Genomic DNA, 23,646 nt, shown 5'->3' with positions numbered 1-23,646 from the left:
TCGTATTTTTAAAGAATTTCTCTCTCCAATTAAGACGAAAGTGTCATCCAGCAAATTACTAGTTATTAAAGTGTCTTTCAGCCGTGACTTTTTTTTACTATGTCTACCAACAAACTATACAAATTTTTGGGTGTCCTATAGTAAATTTTACCAATGACATCGTTGAATACATTTGCATGCAAATAACCAAGATTAAATTCTATTGGTGCAACGCTATGCTATATTTAGAATGTGACGCAATCTACGGGACACAAAACGACGAAGCACTTTGACTAATAAGGATTAATTTCTAAATGATAAAAGTTTTGTTGTTATGATGACTAAACTGAGATGAAAAGAGTACATTGCGGCAACTACCTTATACATTGGCTTGAGGGTTTTTTTTTGAGTTCGGCAAACTGTGTTGGGAACTCATCCCACACACACATAAAATGAAGCGACTCATTAGTGCATAATTAATTAAGTATTAGTTATTTTTTAAAAAATAGATTAATATATATTTTTATTTTTTTCCTAACCTAGGGAAGATGGCTGCCGAACACACAGCCGGTTGTAGCGGTCGTCATATGGGCTCCGAAGCTGACCTGCGCGGGTGGTGGACAAGAAGAACAGATACGTAACACAGCCCTCGGCCACGTTTCAAACTTCCAGAGTTCCGGCCCATTTCCGACCCACTGTTACGGAACTGCCCGTCCCACTGTCACCCCCACCCCTCTCCCGATCGTCGCGCGCTCCGCCGTGGGCTGCAAGGCTGCACCCGCGGCCGCCGCTCTCCGATGTCGCCGCCGCCGCCGCCTCCTCCTCCCGCACCACCCCATGCGCTCCCCCTCCCGTCCCCTCCCTCGCCTCCTCCTCCTCCGCCGCCGCTGCCTCTCCTCCGCCCCACACCGAGACCGCCGCTTCCTCCCCCTCCTCCTCCGCTTCGCCGCCCTCGCCAAGGAGCTCTCCGACCACCGTCCCCGGCCGGGAACGCCGCCGCCCCCTACCCGGCCGCGGTCCCCGCACCCCTACGACTACAACCGCCTCATGTCCGCGCACGCGGGGACGCGGGACGGCGCCGGCGCGGACCGCGCCCTCCACCTGCTCGACGAAATGCGCGCCCTCCTCCGGCGCCGCCCCGACGCCGCCTGCTTCACAACGGTCGCCGCGGCGCTGTCGTCCGCGTCCCGCCCGGGCGCGGCGCTCGCCGTGCTCGACGCCATGGCAGCGGATGGCGTCGCGCCCGACGCCGCGGCGTGCACGGTGCTCGTCGGGGTGTACGCCTGCCGCCTGCGGCGGTTCGACGCCGCCTACGAGGTCGTGCGCTGGATGGTGGCGAATGGCGTGGCCCCTGACGTGGTCACCTACTCGACGTTGATATCTGGGTTGTGCAGCGCTGGGCAGGTGGCTGAAGCTCTCGGCGTGCTGGACTTGATGCTGGAGGAAGGTTGCCAACCCAATGCGCACACATATACACCTATCATGCACGCATATTGCACGGGTGGGAGGATACATGAGGCGAAGAGGCTGTTGAACACTATGATTGCCAGTGGATTTGCTCCAAGTACAGCCACTTACAATGTCTTGGTTGAAGCTCTCTGCAAGGTTGGGGCTTTCGAGGAGGTAGATGCCCTTCTTGAGGAGAGCACTGCAAAAGGGTGGACACCAGATGTAATCACATATAGCAGTTACATGGATGGGCTATGCAAAGCCGGCAGAATAGATAAGAGCTTTGCATTGGTTGATAAGATGTTATCCAACGGGTTACAACCTAGTGAGGTGACTCTGAATATCCTTCTTGATGGTGTTTGTCGTAGCTCAACTGCATGGGCTGCAAAACGCCTATTGGAGTGCAGCGCAGAGCTTGGGTGGGATGCCAATGTTGTCAATTATAACACGGTGATGAGGAGGCTTTGCGATGAGCGCAGATGGCTGTCTGTTGTCAAACTTTTCACTGACATGGCCAAGAAAGGCATTGCTCCAAATAGCTGGACCTTCAACATTGTTGTCCACAGCCTCTGTAAATTGGGGAGACTTCATAAAGCGCTTTGTCTGCTGAGAAGCAAAGAGTTTGTAGCTACCGTTATCACATACAATACTTTAATCCGTCATCTCAGTATTTCTGGGGAAGGCAATGAAGTTTGCCTCTTACTTTATCAGATGATTGAGGGAGGCATTGCTCCCAATGACATCACCTACAGTCTTGTGATTGATTGTCTCTGTAGAGAAGAGAAGTTCTTGGTGGCTCTTTGCTGTTTTTACCAATCACTTGAGGACGACTTCTTCCCATCTGCATTTCTCAGTATTATACGAGGTCTAATTGTTGGTGGTATGCTTGGTCAATTGCATACTCTAATTGGATGTGTTCTTGGACAAGGCTTTATAATAGAAGTGTATATTTACCAGGAACTGATCAAGGCTCTTTGTAAGAATGGATACTGTCAAAGCGTAGAAATGTACAAAGTTTGTCATATATTGGAAAGAATGCTCAGATTGAGATGATCTTTTGTTCCACCAGTTAACACAAAAGAATTCTGTACTTTGAGCTGCTAATGTGCATTGTAGTTGCAAGTTCTCAGTATTATAGGCTTAGTTTACTCTCATCCTTTTTTTAATAAATCTTTGTTTTTTATTCTTTTTCTTGTTTTAAGATCATTTCTGATCTTATTTAAAATTGACTATGCAATTTGTTTAATTAAAAGCCTTATGAATTTAGTTTGACACCGCCAATCTTCTCACAATCAACTAGTTTCCTAGTTAGCACTTAATTGTAATCCATCATCACATGCCCTATCATCATACTTGTTAAACTAATGGTTTAATTATATGATAGTTTGACTGGTTGGTTTGATTAGGTTAAGTGCTTAAAGGCTTAAATCATCGTCTTCTGATGGTTGTAGTATAAGATTTTACTGAGGCAAATATTCTAATGCAGTAATGTAATTGCTAATCATGCATACTATATAGTCTTATCCAACATTGTTTAAACCTTGTATTTCCTTTTTGCCTGAACATTTACAATATTACCAAACTGCAAAGTGTTTACATTGACTGATGAAAAATCAAGCTTCAGGTAGGAGCCATCCGACTGAACTCTCCTTCATTAGTGCCAGAACTGGAATTGAACTTGCTATCTACTGGTGTGTTCATTCGCGATTGGCGCTTCGTTGCAACCATGGGGTTCTTCTCTTCCTCGTCGATGCCAGCAAACTCATATATGTCATTTTTTTGGAACACTGGGTGCACATATGCATCCTTCAGGTACTCTCTCAAATTCAGGGTTGGGTCATTTGCCCGTTCCAGTGTATCCTTTACCATTGCATCCTACAAGACCAAAATGTTTATGTATCAGGATTGTTCTAGCTTAGTTTTTAATTTTACTATATGCTATGGTGAATGAATGTGTGAAGAGTAAAGTTTCAGTCTAACCTGCAGGGGGAACTTTATAAACGCTGGCTCAAAGCGGCCCTTGCAAACATAGTGGAACCATATGGACAGTACAGGAAGAGGAAGAAGAGCAACAGTGGATTTCTCTGCTTCCTGCGTGCTCAGCAGTCCCAACAGGAGGATTTGTGATACTATCAATGCTATAACCAGTCGTCTTTGGACATCTGGCCAGAATTGCGCGCCACTCTCATATTGCTGATTGTAGACATTAATGATCTTGCAAAAAAGAAGCAGAAAAAAATATTAGCAGACCGTGCTAAGAGAAGATTGAAGAATGACCGGAAACGTATGCTTCTGCCATTGTGAATGTGGCAATATGATAAAAGGGTATATTTAAACTTGAAGGCAGACTAGTACCTGGTGTCTGAATACTAGATAGGCAAGGCTAAAGAACACTATGATGAAAGGTAGAAGAATTGGTGTCACGACAGCATATACAAGCCCAAGCAGAAAGTACAGTTGTATCCTTGGTTCTGTGGTGCCAAAATCCAGGCTCCCAGGGTCCATGGCCTGCTCTCGATCTCGCTCGGTTCTGACCAAGAAAGTATTCTTTATATGGAACATGACCAATGGCTTCAACCTAAGAACCTCAGCGGCAACACCAGCCCAGCCATCAACCATTACATATGTGATGAAAAATGTTGCTTTCATGGGGATGGATTCTCCGACAATCTCTGGAATTCTTGTGAAAACAAAAGGCAAAAGGTGTCAAGGTAAGGTATTAGTATTATTGGCTAGCTGGTAAACATTAACCAACTTAACCAATGTGGGTCAGGGGGTTAGGGAAACACACCCCCTAACCCACATCCATAACAAAGAAGCAATGACAGATTGAGCATACTTATTAGCTGACTGATGGATAAAATTGTTGAGTTGTTGGAACGCTGTTCCAGTTATTACACTCCCCAAGAACACATTGACAAATAGGAACAAATAATACTTCGACGCAGTCCTCCTGTCCAATCCAGATAGTGATGTATGACCTTCAATTTTGCTCATCATCACAAGAAATGTTGGGAGAAGTATAAGGAAGATTTTCAATGCGATTCCTGGCAAGAAACCTTGCACAACTGACTTCAGTGAATTTCTGCAGTACATTGCATCAGAAATGATTTTAGATCCAGAAAAACACTATGTGACAAACAGTAAACAACAGTAATGTGACAAATGTGGGGTTTGTTAAATTTATTTTTCTTTTCTTTACTCACTTTGTTATCCAGCCAGGGAAATTTTGAAGTGTTTAAACATGAACCCAAGTCATGCATCTATGCACTTGTGGAGCATTATTTCTGTTATGATATACACGTTTGACCTGTCATTATCTAAATTTGGTAGCCCTATAAATTTTCAGATTCAAAGGAATGCAAATGAACATCCAGAACTGAACACGTCCAAGCATATCAGAGTGCTAACTCCAGGAGTCACACACCCAGCAGCAACACACTTTTATGGGTTTATCAAAAGGTTGAAGACAGCAAAATGAAACATTTTAATGGTTGTACTCAATTCCAACATTCAGACATTACTCCTTGTTCAATGATAAAGAAATGTAGAAGGTAGCTGTTCACTCCTACAGGCTACAGCATGTTCAACAAATCCAAAAGTCTACTTTATTACAGTTTATTATATGAGTGGTTCGATTCCTGTTGCTTTATATTATATCCTAGTTAGCAAGAAAGAGTGACTTAAAGAAATAAGTACTCAACAGCGTGCTAAACAAATGTTTACCCAGAAATTATGTCAACAATGTAACATAATGAATTGCAAAATCTTCCAATCATACATCCAGTTTGAAATGCATATGCATTTATTTGTATGAAATTGGATGTTATTTCAGTATGGTACCATCATACCAGTATCATTACTAGTCAAAATTTGGACCTATCTAACTGTTTTCATGATAGGAAGGCAAAAAATATGTAGATGCACTGATCAACAACATGCTGCAAATGCATTTTTTATGGAAATTAAACTGCAAAAACAATGGGTAATAACAGTCACCTTTCTATTATAGGTTTCAGGAAAGGAAGCATCCGTTCAATGTCATCCAAGTTTGCCATTGATTGGACAATTGCAATTGGAATCATGAAGAAAAAGGTCAGAAAGAAGAGTGCAACGGCCATGATAAGCCTCCGGACTGAGAGCTCGACGAAAGGGATCGCGAGATTAGGCCAGAAAACATCCCGAGGTTCTGGGGCCCACTCGGTAAGCCACAACGTTGGATTGCTCGTCTGTTGCGTTTGAGCGCAAACAGCAGCTCCCCACCGGCTTTTGAAAGATACAAATGCAGCTGGCATAATAGCATTAGGATCAGTGATCACCTTGTGTCTCTCCTCATCTTCCTGCAATGCAAGTGTGCAATTTCGTTTGGTATTTTGATTGTTACAGGGTAAATATATGTTTATCGAAGGAAAATTGGTGGTCAAGTAGTCTGGTAACACTGTCAAGTGTCAACATGGTGAAAGCATGAAAATGCTTCCAATGAATTACTGAAACTTGCACCTGTTTGCATAACTCCTCAATGGCAGTGGTGTAGTGTTCTATAGCATCCACTCTTTTCCCCCAAAGGCCCCACAATCCTGTCTACAAGAAATGTAGTTGATTCATGCCACTTGCAAGATTAGCAGAAACTAAAACAATAACTTCATACTATATGATTAAAAAGCTTTGGGTCCATGAGAATAAATCTGCAACAGACAACCCGTACCTTCATAGTTGGTTTTTTTGCAGGGTTTTTAGCATGCTGGTTTTCGTAGTAGACCAGCCAGTTTTGCAAGCCTTTCTTCTGCTCAACCAAACCGGCAAGGGTGTTTGCATTGTATACGGTCTGTTGGTCATATGATAAAAAAGAAATTACTCCAAATGAGGAGCACACATTTGAGCTGGACTATTTGTTATGTGCTAAGAGTAAAGAACTGTCGGTAATTCAGGAGAACAGAACAAAAGGAAATACAATGAGTCGTTTCTTATTTGGATTTCCTTACAACTTAATTATCTAGTTTTTCCACAAAAAGCAATGCTGAAGTCCACAGCGGATTGAAGATAGCAAAATTTATTACCTGGTGACTGAGATAATGATCACGATGATTGACAGCAAAGAAGTGCTCAACATGCTCACTAACTGTTTCATCTGGGTCAGGTGGTACATTTCTCACCAGGACCTAGATAAATAAGAAATTTTTCACCGCCGTAAATTCAAAAAAAGAAGAAGCATAACTATATAATAAGTTGCAAAGTTGAAATAATCTAGTAAAGAAGTTTAAATTCGCTGATCTGAGTGTTACGGGAAAGATCTCTCACCGTAAACTGATCAGCTCGACGATTCTGAATAGCAAGAAAGCGCAATCTCATAGTTGTTACAACCTTGTATTCACGATACAACACGAAAAACGTCCAAAACGTAAATACATAGGCCATCACTATGTGTGCCCAAAATCTATTGACAGGGAAAAAACATAAATTCATTAGAGAAATTATCAGCCTATCAGGATATCGAACACAAGATATAAATTCGGCTAAACTCTCACTAGTGAAATTGACAACAAAAAGAAAAACTAATTAGTAGGCATTTGTGTTGGTTAGAAAAATACCGCAAGAGCCTGATCAAATTCTAGTGCTAGAGCATCATAAAAACTGATTTGATAAAAGTGATGATGACTAAACGCTAGAATAATCATCGATAATTGGGAAATTATTTGGAGGCAAAGCCTTTGCATTCATTTATGTGAAAAGCTTTTTTTTCTTTTTGAAGAAAGGGCAGAAGGTTTGCCACTTCTGTATTAATAGAGCAGATTTATGTGAAAAAGTTAGAACATGCATCAATTTCGAAGAGGTCCAGTTTGGATTATTAGTCACACCAGTCTCCATTAATTGTTACAATTTTAGGTTAAGCATAGGTTATCACTGCATAAATATTTTTGTACTAAATTTATTGAAAGTATCTAATAGTGCACCGATATTGAAAAACTTCAAACATATTCACAAAATTCCAAAATGTCTGACCGCCAATTTTTCAAAGTACAGATAGGAAAGGAAACCTTCAATGTCATTATCTTGTTCGAAGGATATGATGGTATGCATTATACCGTGAATGAGAAGTAAAGACTAGCGGTAACATTATACGCGACACAGGTAATTATTCAAAGAAACAAAGGCACGATCCATGGTGGTGCGGCAAGCATTAGGACACACACATGAAGCACAGAGAATTATACCTTTTCGATCCTTTTCCAAGGTTAGATATTGAAAGCTTGTCAATTTGATCATAACTTAGACTCTTTTCCTTCTCCAAAGTTCCACTAGCCCAGTTGATAGGAACAAGGACAATGAATGCCAGCACAGCAATCGGCACAAATATTTTTAACCTGTATAGCAAGAGAACTATGCAGTAAGCATAATACACCGAATATGTTCTGACATCCAATCCAAATCATATAGTCACATTTATCAGTTGAATTCAACCTTTTCGGAAACTTTAAAGACAAAAAAAAAAAAGACCAATTGCGAAACACGAACAGCATGCTCACCCAAGAAGATATATGCGGACATATACCGCGGAGTCGAGGCCTGCGTGCTCAATCAACTCGGGCTCAGGCATTTGCAGCGCTGCAGGCATCCAATTCAGGAAGCGGATATACGTCGAGAGATCAGCATTGACAAACTTTGAGAAAACCGTTCCCATGCTTCTTGGGCTGCTTCTTGTCCCTTTGAGGTACCATTTGGGAAAGTAGACCCTGTCGTTGATAGGCTGTATCCTGAGAACCGCAAATGCGAGAAGAAAACCCAATGCGGACAGTATGTTTATTCCTGCCGCGACGCCGATATCTGTGAGAGAACCCATTTCTCTCTATCTATGAAGACTCAGTTCAGAACAGGCATCATACAGAGAAGTAACGGGAGTTGTTGGTAGAGCTGGTATCTGCAATGAATTGGAAAAATGGTCAGAAAGAATTTGTTAATTCTCAGTTGTAACACAATAAACGTGACAGACTATTGGTGAAGTCGAATAAACCTAGGTGATGATCATCACAAAGTAAGAAGGGTATGAATGGTGAATCGAGATAACGGCAAATATTGTTCAAGGTGTTTGACAGTTTGAGAAAATGAAAAGGATTTATTCAAGAAGTAACGCGCCCAAAAAGAAGGAAGCGATCGATGAAAACCGAGGAGGAAGAGAGCACATCGCAATCCAATTCGACTGCGAACAAATCGAGGAGTAGGGCAGGAATGGTCGATCGATCGAGGCGCAGGCGCACGCGCACGATTACCTCGTCAGGCTGACCTGCGGCAACGGCGCAGACAGACGTGCGCGTCGCCTGTCTCTCGGCCTCCGGCGTCGGAAGCAACGAGGACGGAGAGGGCCGAGACGCGGGTGACTTCGGGCCTCCTGTGGATGGTAGTAAAACGAGGGAGAGACGCGTGCAAATGGCTGTCCTGTCAGATCACGATCGGCCGGCGGCCGGCCGCCAACGAGGCGGATCGACCAGCCCGGTTGGCGGTAGGAAAACCGGGAGAGGAGAAGATCTCGCGACGCCGCCTTCGTTGGCTGTTACGAGGGAATGATCGCGGTGGGATTTTGCTGGTTTTGTTTATGGGCGAGAGACGGGAGGGAGGGGCCGGCACGACGGACGTGCGTGCGTGCGTGACGTTCGCCTCGTCTTGTTGGTTGGCTTCGCTTGGCTGGCGCCTCCATTTGTTGCTCGGCCCGTGCAACCGCGGGGGTGGCGGTTTGCAACCGCCGGCGCTAGCCGGCCGTTCACCGTTGGCCCGTGGATCGTTGGGCCGACTCGGCAAGCTCCGACGCTCGCAAAAAATGTGCGAATAAGTTCGCCAGCCATCCCTTAGATTTACAGCGAGTTTGTTTAACATCCCTTACCCCTAATATTAGAAATTTTCACCTCTAAACTACATAAAACCGTACAACTTTGGTCCATAGCAGTATTGCCAACTGGTTTTAGCTGATTTGACATTCTAGTCAGAAAAAAAAAATAAATGGTGGAGCCCACATGTCAGCTCCACTCCACTCTCTTCTCTTTTTTGGTGGCGTGGTTGGGGTCGGAGGGGAAGTCAATGTCGTCCAAGTCCCGGTTGCCATAGACGGCGGTGTCAGGGAAGGAGAAGGAGGCGGCGGCAGAGGGGTCATCGACGATGGTGGGGAGTGTCAGCGCACGCCTCCATGAGTCTGTGACGGACAAGCTCCCCGACTGACCGACTCCTCTTCACCAATGACTTCCCCACGGCGGTCATTGACGGGGCGGTGAGGGTAGCTTGACACAGAGGACAGAGGCGGGTTGGGTGGAGGAGGCACCCAAAACCCCCCAAGAAAACGCCGCCTTTTCTTGCCTTGCACAGCTCATCGATCCGTCGTCGGTGAGATCCCTCCGGTTTTTGCGTGTGCAAGATTGTGTCCGCAGGATTTATGAGGTGAGAGGTAGCGACTGTGAGGGTCTTGATTTGATCTGTTGTTGCTGTTATTGTTGCGGTGGGGGTGGTGGTGGTTGGGCGCCATGGTGGCACCGGGAGGGCTAGAGCAACGGCAAAAGGACGGGTTCTTCCAGGGCACATAGGAGGTGCATGAACAGGGAGGCCTTGGTGACTTGCGAGGAGACAGAGCTCGTGACGAGGCCGACAAGTGCGCCACACATGTTGTGGGCTCTCTAGATGGCCTCTAGGGTGTGGCGGTCGCCGGCGGAGGCGAGCTCACGGAGCACGACGGCGTCGCTCATCCGCGCGGCCAAGATCTTCACGAGTGCACCGAAGACGGCGTTGGCGGCGCCCTCCACGAGCTCGAGGCGGTGGAGCTCGGCTGGGCTCGCAGGCCTCCTAGCTCGCTGAAGAAGAGTAGAGAAGAAAGAAAAGAAAAGAGATGAGAGGAGAAAAGAGAAGAAAGAAGAGATGCAGTCTCCACTTTACTCACTTATATGTGGGCCCCATAAAAATTTAATTTTTATTTTGCTGACTAGGATGCTACGTTAGCAAAACCAGATATACATACTGCTATAAGACCTAAATTATACGGTTTTATATAGTTTAGGGGTAAAGATTATGGATGTCATACAACTCGATGAAAAGTTGAGGGACGATTCTGAACTTATTCCAAAAATCTTTGCAATGGCCCAGCCTGTTGATGAAATGGATCGACAACGGTCAGCCCAGCCCAGAAATCCAGTAGACCGTAGACAAATAGCGAAAATCAGCTGAGAGAACTGCTGGCTGTTGACCTGTTATGTTCGCGAACGGCAGAATTTGCAGCTGGAAACTGATCGATCAAAGAGATCCGTGCAACGTGCAGGCTCGAGCGGCACATTGGGCGGACGATAAATCTCCACCCGTTTCTTGGATCTTGTCACTTTTGGAAACCACCATCCACCACACCACGTGATCACGTAGCGAGTACATGTGCTACTTGCAGCGGTCTACGCCACCGGACAGCAGGACGACGCCACGATCACATCTCCACTCCACATCGTGACGGGGACGGGGCCCAGTGCGCGCGAACAGCTGCTGTACATGGGACACCCACGCGAAACGGACGGATGCGGCCGCACCACCCCGCCGCGCCGAGCGAGCCTGTGTGCACTCGCACCTGCACTGTGCGGTGACAGCGACACCAACGGTGCCGCTGCGCGACGGCGTCACCTGCGACGCAAATGAACAAACCAACCCCCCCCCCCCCCCCCCCCTCCTTCACGAAATAGCCGTGCGAAAAGCGACGCCCTCCCAACGCAAACGCACGCAACGTCGTGGCACACAACGGATCCCGTGCGCGCCGCCCACCGTCGCCCGCGCGCCCATCCCGCTCTCCGCCTCCACGTGTGCCGCCCACCGCGCGCGCCTCCCCCCTCGCCTCGGCTCCTCCCTCCACTCCACTCCACGCCCCCGCGCGTGCCGCGCGCTCTCTCCCCACCCTACGCGGCCCTTCCCTTACAAGCGACCGGGCCCTGCTGAAACCCCGATGCCCACCACCCGCTCGACGCAATTCCGCGCCCGCTGATCGCACCGTCAGGTCCGGTCAGCCAGCCTCAGCCCATGGCGTCCCTCCCCGCGCCGCCCACGCCGCTCGGCTCCTGCCCCCGCGGCCGCGGTGGCGGAAGAGTTGTAGCGCGGCCCCGTCGCGCGGGTCTCGCCTGCGCCGCGCGGTCGTGCTACCGCTTCCGGACCGACGACGACGGCGTGGTGGACGTGGCCGTCTCCGGGGAGGATGGGGACGGCGGCGGCGGAGGCGGAGGCGGGGGGTACGCGGTGTCCGTCGAGGTCCCTGGCACTCGCGGGCGGGAGGGCGGGCTAGTGCTCCGCGCCTCGGGGTCCGGCGAGGGCGTCCCGCTGGCGCCGGCCGCCGGCGGCGCCTCCCTCTCGGCCGAGCTCTCCTTCGACCCGCCCCGCGCGCCGTTCTACCTCTCGTTCCTGCTCACGGACGCGTCGGGGGCGGAGATACGGACGCACCGCAAGACGAGCTTCCGCGTGCCCGTCGGCGTCGGGCCGGGCAGCCCCGCGCCGCTCGGCATGTCCATCTCAGGCGACGGCGCCGTCAATTTCGCGGTGTACAGCAAGAATGCCAATGCCGTTTCTCTCTACCTCTACGCCGCCGCCGTCGGCGGCAGCGGCGGCGACGAGCCCGCGCTGGAGATCGACCTCGATCCGTACATCCACCGGACTGGCAACGTCTGGCATGTCTCTCTGGCGAGCGTAGATGGGTACGTCAGCTATGCCTTCTGCTGCGGTGGCATCCGCCGCCCACTGTTGGACCCGTACGCCAAGGTGATCGGAGACTTCGTCTCCGGCAACTCGGTTTACGACGAGGGTGTCACTGCGCCGTCAATGAGGTGCTTTGCATCGTTGGCGATTGCGCCGAGCTACAACTGGGGAAGGGACAGGCACCCCCGTCTGCCATTGGAGAAGCTGGTGGTGTACCGGGCAAATGTGGCTTTGTTCACAAAGGACAGGTCGAGCGGGCTCCCGGATGACGCTGCCGGCACTTTCACCGGGCTTTCTGCTAAGGTAGAGCACTTCAGGAGCCTTGGTGTCAATGCAATTTTGCTGGAACCAGTGTTCCCATTTCATCAGGTGAAAGGACCTTATTTCCCGTACCATTTCTTTTCACCGATGAACTTGTATAGCAGCAAAGGTTTGAGTGTTTCAGCCATCAAGTCCATGAAGGATATGGTCAGGGTAATGCATAGAAATGGAATAGAGGTCCTCTTGGAGGTGGTTTTTACACATACTGCTGAGGGAGAATCAGAGTGTCAGACAATATCAATGCGTGGCATTGATAATTCCTCGTATTACATTGCCAATGGGATCGCAGGATGCAAAGCGAGCATACTGAATTGCAACCATCCGGTGACTCAGAAGTTGATTTTGGACAGCCTCCGCCATTGGGTGCTTGACTTCCATGTTGATGGGTTTTGCTTCATTAATGCCCCTTTCCTTGTGAGAGGTCCTGGTGGTGAATATTTATCTCGACCTCCCCTTCTTGAGGCGATAGCCTTTGACCCGGTTCTTTCCATGACAAAGATCATTGCAGATCCTTGGTCTCCACTTGACATATCTAACGTGCAATTCCCATTCCCTCATTGGAAAAGATGGGCTGAGGTGAACACAAGATTCTCTATTGATGTGCGCAAATTTTTGAAGAGAGAAGCACTTATTAGTGATCTTGCTACACGCCTGTGCGGCAGTGGGGACCTGTTCTCAACCAGAGGGCCTGCATTTTCATTCAATCATGTATCCAGGAATTCAGGGCTTTCTCTTGTTGATCTGGTGAGTTTCAGCAATGATGATCTTCTTTCTGAGTCGAGCTGGAATTGTGGTGAAGAAGGTCCATCAGAGAACAGTGCTGTCCTTCAGACAAGGCTAAGGCAGATACGCAACTTCTTATTTATTCTATTTGTATCACTTGGTGTTCCTGTTCTGAACATGGGAGATGAATGTGGGCACTCTGCTGCTGGTTCAGTATCATACAAGGATAGAGGGCCTCTGAACTGGAGAGGCATGAAGACAACATTTGTTAAGGAAGTGACCGGATTCATTTCATTTCTAACTGCACTCAGGAGTCGGCGAGGTGATATCTTTCAGAGAAGGGAATTCCTAAAACTTGAGAATATACATTGGTATGGGAGCGATCTATGTGAGCCAGGTTGGGATGATCCTACCAGCAACTTTCTTTGCATGCACATAAATGCAGAGGTAGATGAAATGGCGGCAGATTCGGTCAGAGGCGACCTGTACATCTGTTTCAATGCAAACGAGGAATCAGTGAGTGCTGCCTTGCCTGCTCTTGCAGAAGGATCCGTGTGGTTGCGCTTGGTTGACACATCACTTGCATTTCCAGGTTTCTTTGCAACCGAATCTAATCCCAAGGTGCAACAAGTGCCAGGATTATCCTCTTATCATGTGGAAGCGCATACTTGTGTTCTATTTGAATCAAAGAGCGCTCTTGCCTAGTTTCTGCAGTCAAAATAAGGATCACAAACCTATGATAAGTACAAATTTTTGTGTATATCTACAGTCAGAAACCTGAGGTCCCAATAAGTTGTAGTGGTTGTATATGAGAATGTTAATGATAATAAAAGAATGTATCATTTTCCAGATGGATGATACTCCTATACAGTTACCTTCATGTTCCCTGACAGAGTTAATTGATCCCATTACTTGGTGTGCTATATTTCAGCCATTCAGGTTTGCTTAGTTGCTAGTTTCAGTATCACGGCTGTTTGCTTAACAAATGACAAAGCAGCGTCGCTATCACGGACATTTAACTTTTTGTCACTTCTAAGATGTGGCAATTAAGAATTTATCACTCACTCACTCCATGCCAGCGCCGGAACAACGCTGTGGTCTCCCGGCGCTGGGGAGTATGTTTGAAGGCGTTCCCATCGCCTCGCTGAGCTTCTTCCCGCAGTAGCTGCCAGAACATGTTCCTAGTCAATCGCCTGTTCGATTTGCTACGTTGGTGTTTGCAGATGAAGGCGGCGCAAATGGAGTCGCCGTCGTGGCCTTGCTCCAGCGGCGACAGTGTTAGAAATTTAGTCATAATTCGGTATATTTTAATCCAAAATAACAAGATAATAAACATGATATTTACAATGGGATTTGATCTAGTGATAGTGGTGAATGTAATCAACATGAGCATAATTAACATAGAATAAGCATCAACAATCACATAATAGCACAATGTTGACATTGCGATCAACATTAACAGTAAAACTTCTAATTGAAATAACGTAAGACGGTTATACCCCAAGAATGGTCCTCCATTGGAGTTTGAGGTAGTATTGCCTCCGTTGGTGTTGACGGAAACCTCCTTTTCCTTGTCTCCAGTGTTGCCGTTGTGTCCAGTGTTCGACATGTTGGTGAAGATGAAGTAGACATTGACGAACAGTGAGTAGTCGAGCCTTGTGCTCCCCAAAAACCTGATCGCCCGCCCGTCCGTGCAAACATCATAGCAGTGTGTGGTTTCGGAGGCCTACTCTCCCAACGCGTGTGCACACACTCGTCGGGATGGGATTACCGTAGCAGCAACAACCTTGGAAAATGGATGAAAGTATATCTCACTTCTCATGCAGAAGATCAAATCCATTCTTCTTTTACAGGAGGAATGGAAGATGAAGAGTAAGAGTCATGGAATAGTAAGAGGAACAAAGTAACTAATTCTCATCAACTAGCCATCAACTATCCTCCACTACACAACCATCAACCAATCACCAATTAGGAGTAATTGATATAGGTTACCAATGTAATAGGAAGAGGAATGGAGCAACTAATTGTCATCAACTAGCCATGAATCGTCCTCCACTACAGCACCATCAACCATCCATCAATTAGGAGTAATTGATATAATTCACTAATCAAATGGATTAATTCTCAAAACTCTTCATCTCATTGATATCCCATAAGAGAATGAATACATATGAATTCCTAGCATAATGAGCCTTGGAATTTATTTGATTTAATTGATTTAAATGGATCAATTACCTAATTAAATCTAACAATCCCCACCAAATTTCAAGGCTCATGAGAATGCTCTCTATTCCATAGCAGCTTTTATATACCAGTGTTCCGGTGAAAACTGTTAAGTTGAACTTCCATCTAGAAAAGGAGCTACACCTGACCACAACTGAACAATGGACTATGCCTTGAATTGTCAGTCTTGTATAGTTAGGTTTCACTCAATTCCATAACTGATACTAGGTAACCGTTAGTATTCCCTCGGGTTGGAGTATATAAGTCATACTCCAGTCCTTTCATGAGTATCTAGAGATCACCCAAATCTCATAGACTGTGACTAGCAGTCGAACTCATATAGGTGTGTTCCTTCTAAGATGTTCTGCAGATCAACATCTCTGCTTAATGAAAGCCACTCGGAACACATTGAGGCATAAGCCATCCTACCATACAGAATAGAAGAGAAGTACATCATGAAAATGAGCTCATTTAAGGGTCTCTTCTCTCGGTTACACAATAGTTTGTTTCGCTATCCAAATTCACGGAATCTCCGATCACAATGGACATGTTTCCACTGTTATGCAACTCTAAGTGGGTCTCAAACCCATTTCCCTCGATGCACTTTCTATCACATTATGTAGTAGCCCCTTGGTAAACTGATCTGTCAGATTTTTAGCTGTCTGGACATAGTCCAGTGCTATCACTCCGGATTTTTTCTGCTTTCCGATAGATTTCAGTCTTCTCTTTACATGCCTAGCTGACTTCATGTTGTCCTTCGAACTGTTCACCTTAATAATCATTGTTTGATTATCACAGTTCATTAGGATAGCTGGCACTGGTTTTTTAACCACCGGCAAATCCATCAGGAGTTCACGAAGCCACTCGGCCTCAACTGTGGCAGTATCTAGTGCTGTGAGTTCTGCTTCCATTGTTGACCTCGTTAAGATGGTCTGCTTGCAAGACTTCCAGGAAACAGCGCCACCTCCAAGTGTGAACACATATCCACTTGTGGCCTCTATCTCATCAGCATCAGATATCCAGTTTGAGTCACTATATCCTTCCAGTACTTTTGGGTACCCAGTATAGTGAATTCCATAGCTCACTGTGCCCTTTAGATAGCGCATTACTCTTTCCAAAGCTTACCAATGATCATCTCCCAGATTTGAAACAAACCGGCTCAGCTTGCTCACAGCAAATGAGATGTCAGGCCTCGTTGCACTAGCCAAGTACATCAATGAACCAATGATTTAGGAGTATCTCAACTGATCCCTTGCTATTCTTCGAATTTTCCTTAATAGCACACTGGAGTCATAAGGAGTAGGAGTTGGCTTGCAGTCACTATAGCCAAAGCGACACAAAACCTTGTCCACATAGTGAGATTGCACGAGTGTAATCCCACCCTCATCTCCTCTCAGTAGCTTAATTTTAAGAATAACATCAGCCACTCCCAAATCCTTCATTTCAAAGCTTTTGGACAGAAAGTCCTTAACCTCCTCAATCACTTTGAGGCTGGTTCCAAAAATCAATATGTCATCGACATATAAACACAAGATCACTCCCTCTCCCCCACCATAGCGATAGTACACACATTTGTCAACTTCGTTCACAACAAAGCCAGCAGATGTAAGTGTTGTGTCAAACTTCTCATGCCATTGCTTAGGTGCTTGCTTTAGGCCATACAAAGATTTCAACAGTTTGCACACCATTCCCTCCTGACCTTCTAGTACATACCCGTCTGGTTGATCCATATAGATCTTCTCCTCCAGCTCTCTATTTAGGAAAGCTGTCTTAACGTCCATTTGATGAACGAGAAGACCATGAGAGGCCGCCAGAGCAAGCAGTACTCGAATCGTGGTCAAGCGGGCTACTGGTGAATAGGTGTCAAAAAAGTCCTCGCGTTCTTTTTGGGTATAACCCTTGGCCACAAGCCTTGCCTTCTACTTTTCAATTGTACCATCAGACCTAAGTTTTTTCTTGAAAACCCATTTGCATCCTACAGGCTTGCACCCATATGTATGCTCAACGACTTCCCAAGTACCATTAGACATAATTGAATCCATCTCACTACATACCACTTCCTTTCAATAGTCAGCGTTAGGAGATGAATATGCCTCTTCTATGGTTCTTGGAGTGTAATCCACGAGGTATACAATGTAGTCATCTCCAAAGAATTTTGCAACCCTTTGTCTCTTACTCTTTCGAGTATCTACAATGTTATCCTTCTCAGGATTTTCCTCAGGCGTTTGATCATTGTGTTCTATCGGTGCAAAGTGCTCATGGGGTAAAACAGGTTCTTGACTAGAAGTGCTAGGTGTATTTTTCATGGGAAATTCATTCTCAAAGAATGTGGCATCTCTGGACTCAGTAATTGTACCCACACACATGTCGGGTACTCCAGAGTTTACTATTAAGAACCAATAACCCACGCTGTGGATAGCGTAACCAAGGAACACACAGTCTACGGTCTTTGGTCCAAGTTTACGCTTTTTGGCTATAGGTACATTCACCTTGGCCAAGCTGCCCTATGTGCGTAGGTATGAGAAATTTAATTTTTTCCTTTCCCATTCCTTGAATGGTGGTACTTACTTATGCTTAACTGGAATTTTATTCAGGACATGAAAACCAGTCAAGATTGCCTCACCCCAACCATTCCTTGGAAAGTCCCGCAGTGTCTAACATGGCATTCACCATCTCAGTTAGAGTGTAGTTCTTTCTTTCGGCTACCCCGTTTGATTAGGGTGAATAGGGAGGTGTCCTCTCATGAATAATTCCAGACTCTTCGCAAAACGACGTAAACTCATTAGAAAAATACTCTCCACTCCTATCGGACCTCAACCGTTTGATTTTCCTTTCAAGTTAATTTTCTACCTCAGCTTTATAGATCTTAAAGTAATGCAATGCTTCATCCTTTGTTTTCAATAGATACACATAGCAAAATCTAGTGCAATCATCTATCAGTGTCATGAAATATTTATTTCCCCCTTTAGTCAACATGCCGTTCATTTCGCACATATCAGAATGAACAAGTTCTAGAGGTGCCAAAATCCTCGCCTCAGATGCCTTGTGAGGCTAGCGAGGTTGTTTTGATTGAACACAAGTATGGCACTTGGAACCTTTGACTAAAGTGAATTTTGGAATTAAACTCATGTTAGCCAAGCGCGTCATACAACCGAAATTCACATGACAAAGTCGCAAATGCCACACATTGGACTCATCATTCTCGCTAATATGGTTCACAACATTATTATTACACATGTCATCCAAAGAAAAGCGGAACAAGCCTCCGCTATCATAGCCTTTTCCAATAAAAGTTCCATATTTAGATACGACACATTTATTGGATTCAAACACAAGTCTAAAACCATCTCTACACAGTAGAGAGCCGCTAACTAGATTCTTCTTTATTGAAGAGACATGCTGCACGTTCTTTAGCTGCACGGTCTTTCCCGAAGTAAACTTTAGATCGACCATACCAACACCATGAACAGCCGCAAGCGATCCGTTTCCCATCAACAAAGAGGAACCTCTCCTGACCTGATAAGAAGAAAACAGGGAAATATTAGCACACACATGAATATTAGCACCAGTATCAACCCACCAATCAAGTGAATGAAAAACAAAGAGAACTGTAGGTAAAAAATTACCGTACCGCAATGTTCCTCCACCCTCGCTAATAACCATGTTGGTGTACTTCTTGTCCCTGCGATCAGGACAATTCTTAGCCCAATGCCCAGGTTTACCGCACACAAAGCAGTTGCCCTTGGCCTTTCCTTTGCCTTTCTTCTTAAAATTGGTAGTAGCCTTTGATTTGACATCAAGCTTGACTTTCTTGTTGTTGTTGTGAGATGCGTGAGGGTTCTTCTACACCAAATTGGTGCTGGAACCTCCCTCGATCTTATTGCCCCGGTTGTCCTTTGCCCTCTCCTTCTCCTCAACACCCAAACAGCCAATGAGATCAGTAACACTGAACTCTTGCCTTTTGTATTTTAGAGAAGTAGCAAAGTCCAACCAAGAAGGTGGCAATTTGGCAATAATGCCACCCGCCATAAATTTGCCCGGCAACTCGCAGTTGTTGTTCTCAAGTTCCTTTGCCAGCATCTGAATCTCATGAGCCTGTTGCACTACAGAATGGTCATCGACCATCTTGTAGTCATAGAACTGCTCCATGACATACAGCTCGTTGCCGGCGTCGGAAACTCTGAACTTGGCCTCAAGTGCATCAGACATGTCCTTCTGTGGAGGCATGTGAATGTACACGTCCACTATATTATCAGCGAGTACATTGATCAATGCTCCACGGAACAGGCAATCCGAAGCATCGAACTTAGCCTCCTTCTCAGAAGAGAGAGGCGGTTCACTCTGTTTGCCCCGTGAAACATAGAAGCATTGCATCGCTGTCAACCACAGTAGTGCACGTGCTTTCCATCTCTTATAGTTCGAACCATCAAAAGCATGATGTTTCAGTGTTGCGGCAAAGCCAACTACCGAAAAGGACCTATCAGGTCTTTGGAGTGTTGGAAATTAGGTCATAATTCGGTATATTTTAACCCAAAATAACAAGATAATAAACATGATATTTACAATGGGATTTGATCCAGTGATAGTGGTGAATGTAATCAACATGAGCATGCTTAACGTAGAATAAGCATCAACAATCACATAATAACGCAATGTTGACATTGCGATGAACATTAACAGAAAAACTTCTAATTGAAATAATGTAAGAAGGTTATGCCCCAAGAATGGTCCTCCGTTGGAGTTTGAGGGAGTATTGACTCCGTTGATGTTGACGGGAACCTCCTTCTCCTTGTCTCCAGTATTGCCGTTGTGTCCAGTGTTCGACATGTTGGTGAAGACGAAGTAGACATTGACGAATAGTGAGTAGTCGCGCCTTGCGCTCCCCAAAAACCTGATCGCCCACCCATCTGTGCAAACGTCGCAGTAGCGCGTGGTTTCGGAGGCCTACTCTCCCAACGCGTGTGCACACACTCGTCAGGATGGGATTACCGTAGCAGCAACAACCTTAGAAAATGGATGAAAGTGTATCTCACTTCTCACGCAGAAGATCAAATCCATTCTCTTTTTATAGGAGGAATGGAAGATGAAGAGTAAGAGTCATGGAATAGGAAGAGGAATAGAGTAACTAATTCTCATCAACTAGCCATCAACTATCCTCCACTACACAACCATCAACCAACCATCAATTAAGAGTAATTGATGTAGGTTACCAATGTAATAGGAAGAGGAATGGAGCAACTAATTGTCATCAACTAGCCATGAACCATCCTCCACTACACCACCATCAACCATCTATCAATTAGGAGTAATTGATATAAGTTACCAATTCACTAATCAAATGGATTAATTCTCAAAACTCTTCATCCCATTGATATCCTATAAGAGAATGAATACATATGAATTCATAGCATAATGAGCCTTGAAATTTATTTGATTTAATTGATTTAAATGGATCAATTACCCAATTAAATCTAACAGACACCTCCACATAGGGCTTCGGCGCATGCTGCAAGTCGGCCATTCACGGCAGTCACGTCGTCCCTCCTAAAGCTGCATGCCAGTGTTCCAGATGAATGAACGATGCTCTATGCAAACTAGCTAAATTTTCTTGGCAGGCAGTTGATCGATCATTTATGCATGATCGTTTAGGGCAAGTTTTACGGTGGAGGTGGATGTCACATACTCACATCTAATTTAGACCATGTCATCTTCTCATTAATTAAGAGCAAGTATAATAGTGAGCTATAAAAGCTTACTATAAGCTTATGTGGAGGAGAGAGGTAACAAAAAAAAATCAAAGGTGTTGGCTCTTATGCAAGAGCTAGCTTAACACAAGCTCCAAGACAAAAATAATAAATGTGTAAGTGAGAGATACAGATAGGAGAAGAAAATTGTAGCCAACCTTATAGTTAATCTATTACTTCTATATGTGTTGGCTTTAAGATGGGCTAATAGTAGATAGTGATCTCTACTATTATCCTTGATCTAAGAGGTAACACATACAACATATCACATATAATACACTAATCCCAATATTAGTTCACTCTCACATTGAACGCGCTGATGAAGCCTAGAGGGGGGGTGAATAGGCTGTCCCTGAAATCTTAAAACAAATCGCAGCGGTAAAATTCAAACAGACCCGGAACTTCCTAGAAAGGAACTCCGGAACTTTCGGCCTGCCAGGCCCGGAACTTCCGGTGTTCTAAGACAGGAACTTCCGGGTAACAAAACAGAGATGAAATTCAAATTTTGAAACAGGAGACTAAGCCAATCTTCACAAGATGGTGCACAGGTATTCTAAGCAGAGGATATATCACAGAATCATTCACAGAAACATCACAGAAAGAGACAAGAGCGATTTTTCCCCAAAGTTCGGATCTTGCGATCCTACTCTCCGTTGAGGAGCTCCAAAGAGCTGGGTCTCGATTAACCCCTTGCCTCACTTGTGCAAAAACCCCTGAGGAAATCCACAACCTTCAACCCCAAACACCCCTAGGCAAATTTCTAGAATTGAGTGACCACCAAGATCCAACTCAACCTACTTCTAGAAATCCACCACAAGTGTGGGTTGCTCTACTTAGAAAGCCTCTAGAATCTCAGCACAAGAACTTCACTAACTTACCTCGTTTACTTTCGGAGGAGAGGAAATCCTTCACAAACTTACCCGGGACATCCACAATATGCAACGGATTCTCGCGGGCGACACCTAACCGTCTAGGAGATCATCTCCAAGAGTAAAAAGCACCGAGATGACAGCCCACGAGATATTCCAAGTGCTCACCCAAGATCCTAGTCTTCACACATCTCCAAATCTTCTTCTCTCCCTCTCAATCTCTCTTTCTCACAAGAATTAGGCTCTAGATTCAGTGGAGAAGGCAAGAAACACTTGGGAGAGGCTAGCAATAGCTCTAGGTTTGAAAAGTGAAAGTGGAATAGCCCAGGAACGAGTTGGAAACGAGCTGTAAATGTATAACAGCTAGGTGACGTCATCTAGCCGTTACTCACAAATTTGAACTGGAAACTTGACAGGAAGTTCCGGACCTGGAAGACCGGAACTTCCGGACTACACTTGGGAAAATCTTTTTCACAAGACCGGAACTTCCGGACTTGGAAGACAGGAAGTTCCGGACTTGCATTTTTGGACAGATGGAGTATTTGCAAAAATGACTCCTAAGGAAACTTGACACTTGGTTCACACTAAGAGCACTTGATATATCTCAGAGCATCACCTGGAACCCCTCTTAATAGTACGGTTTTTCCTAAAAACTCGATTTCAAAAGATAAACTATCCTATGCACTTCTCGAGTTCCGGTCCGCTTTGATTTTGTACTTTTTTTTGGGTCTCCAAGCTTCCATCTTCTACACCTTGGACTAATGCACCTGAAAGGCACTCAATGAACTCATTAGTCCTTTAACCACATTTGTCATTAATCACCAATACCCACTAGGGGGATTAATGCACTTTCACACATTATCTTGCATTTTTCTTGGAGATTGTGTAGAGGTTGCCCCTTGCATGAGGGGTGGCTCATTTTCTCTCTCCTATTTCTCTCCTCCACCTCATCATTTAATCATATGTGGCAAATTTAGGCCATTCCCAACCCAAGACATTAGACTAGTTTCTATAAACTCCACATCATCAAGAAACTAGTACTAGATACTACCCTTCCAATACAAACACCACTATTCCATACTTAAATTTATTGCTACTTATCTCACATGATGTCTTGGATGTTGTGTAGAAACCATCTCTCATGCAAGACATGGTTTCCTTCTCTTTCCTAATTTATTCACTTGCCACGTCATTTTTCATCCTAGGGCCGTGTTTAGTTGCAAATTTTTTTCTTCAAACTTCCAACTTTTTCATCACATCAAAAATTTTCTAAACACATAAACTTCCAACTTTTCCGTCACATCGTTCCAATTTCAATCAAACTTCCAATTTTTGTGTGAACTAAACACGGCCTAGGTAGCAACTTATTTAATGCTATGGACACCATCCTAGTCATTGGGTTGGGAATGGCCTTAGAGCAAGTTTAATAGTATAGCCAACTACCGGCTCCAAATCATCTATAGTCAATTTAATAGCCGATTTATACAATAGTCACCTATAAACGTATACTACACAATTCATAGTTGGTCCCACCAGTCATACGCACATGTATCTTGGAGTCTGCGCTGCAGCTGGCTACAAATTTGTAGCCCGCTGTCCTTCTCTCTTCTATTTTATCTTCCCGAAATGTGTTTATAGCTGGCTTA

The 23,646-nt window shown here is 45.2% G+C and overlaps 3 protein-coding genes and 1 long non-coding RNA gene across 4 annotated transcripts; 3 read left to right on the top strand and 1 right to left on the bottom strand.

The window, feature by feature from the left end:
* The first annotated feature begins 816 nt into the window (after window positions 1-816).
* On the top strand, window positions 817-2,481 carry LOC127774218 (pentatricopeptide repeat-containing protein At3g22470, mitochondrial-like). Its single transcript, XM_052300482.1, has one exon. The coding sequence runs from the start codon at window positions 817-819 to the stop codon at window positions 2,479-2,481; it is 1,665 nt and encodes a 554-aa protein (XP_052156442.1).
* A 525-nt stretch (window positions 2,482-3,006) lies between these two features.
* LOC127775214 (CSC1-like protein At4g02900) lies at window positions 3,007-8,990 on the bottom strand. The gene is made up of 12 exons (XM_052301542.1): window positions 8,694-8,990; window positions 7,953-8,344; window positions 7,641-7,790; window positions 6,727-6,862; window positions 6,486-6,587; window positions 6,134-6,253; window positions 5,929-6,009; window positions 5,428-5,768; window positions 4,268-4,513; window positions 3,784-4,108; window positions 3,409-3,642; window positions 3,007-3,303 (listed from the first exon to the last, which is right to left on the bottom strand). The coding sequence occupies exons 2-12, from the start codon at window positions 8,264-8,266 to the stop codon at window positions 3,049-3,051; spliced, it is 2,304 nt and encodes a 767-aa protein (XP_052157502.1). The 5' UTR covers window positions 8,267-8,344; window positions 8,694-8,990; the 3' UTR covers window positions 3,007-3,048.
* On the top strand, window positions 4,020-5,566 carry LOC127775215 (uncharacterized). The gene is made up of 3 exons (XR_008017900.1): window positions 4,020-4,139; window positions 4,778-4,982; window positions 5,441-5,566. It is a non-coding gene; the product is annotated as an uncharacterized LOC127775215 (long non-coding RNA).
* Window positions 8,991-11,318: 2,328 nt separating the features above from the next.
* LOC127774836 (isoamylase 2, chloroplastic) lies at window positions 11,319-14,353 on the top strand. Its single transcript, XM_052301125.1, has one exon. The coding sequence runs from the start codon at window positions 11,455-11,457 to the stop codon at window positions 13,867-13,869; it is 2,415 nt and encodes an 804-aa protein (XP_052157085.1). The 5' UTR covers window positions 11,319-11,454; the 3' UTR covers window positions 13,870-14,353.
* The last annotated feature ends 9,293 nt before the right edge of the window (window positions 14,354-23,646 follow it).

This window comes from Oryza glaberrima, chromosome 5 (assembly GCF_000147395.1).
Source record: "Oryza glaberrima chromosome 5, OglaRS2, whole genome shotgun sequence".
In the NCBI taxonomy this organism is placed as follows: domain Eukaryota; kingdom Viridiplantae; phylum Streptophyta; class Magnoliopsida; order Poales; family Poaceae; genus Oryza; species Oryza glaberrima.
Note: the sequence above shows the minus strand (reverse complement) of the source record. Positions and strands in the feature narration are given on the sequence as shown.

Bases quoted from the DNA above. Each gene is read 5' to 3' on its own strand.
- LOC127774836 (XM_052301125.1), top strand. From the start codon at position 11,455: ATGGCGTCCCTCCCCGCGCCGCCCACGCCGCTCGGCTCCTGCCCCCGC.
- LOC127774218 (XM_052300482.1), top strand. From the start codon at position 817: ATGCGCTCCCCCTCCCGTCCCCTCCCTCGCCTCCTCCTCCTCCGCCGC.
- LOC127775214 (XM_052301542.1), bottom strand. From the start codon at position 8,266: ATGGGTTCTCTCACAGATATCGGCGTCGCGGCAGGAATAAACATACTG. The intron at 5,769-5,928 runs GTGCAAGTTTCA...CTTGCATTGCAG, and splicing joins TTGAGGAGTTATGCAAACAG to GAAGATGAGGAGAGACACAA. The intron at 3,643-3,783 runs GTACTAGTCTGC...CTTTTTTGCAAG, and splicing joins ATCTAGTATTCAGACACCAG to ATCATTAATGTCTACAATCA.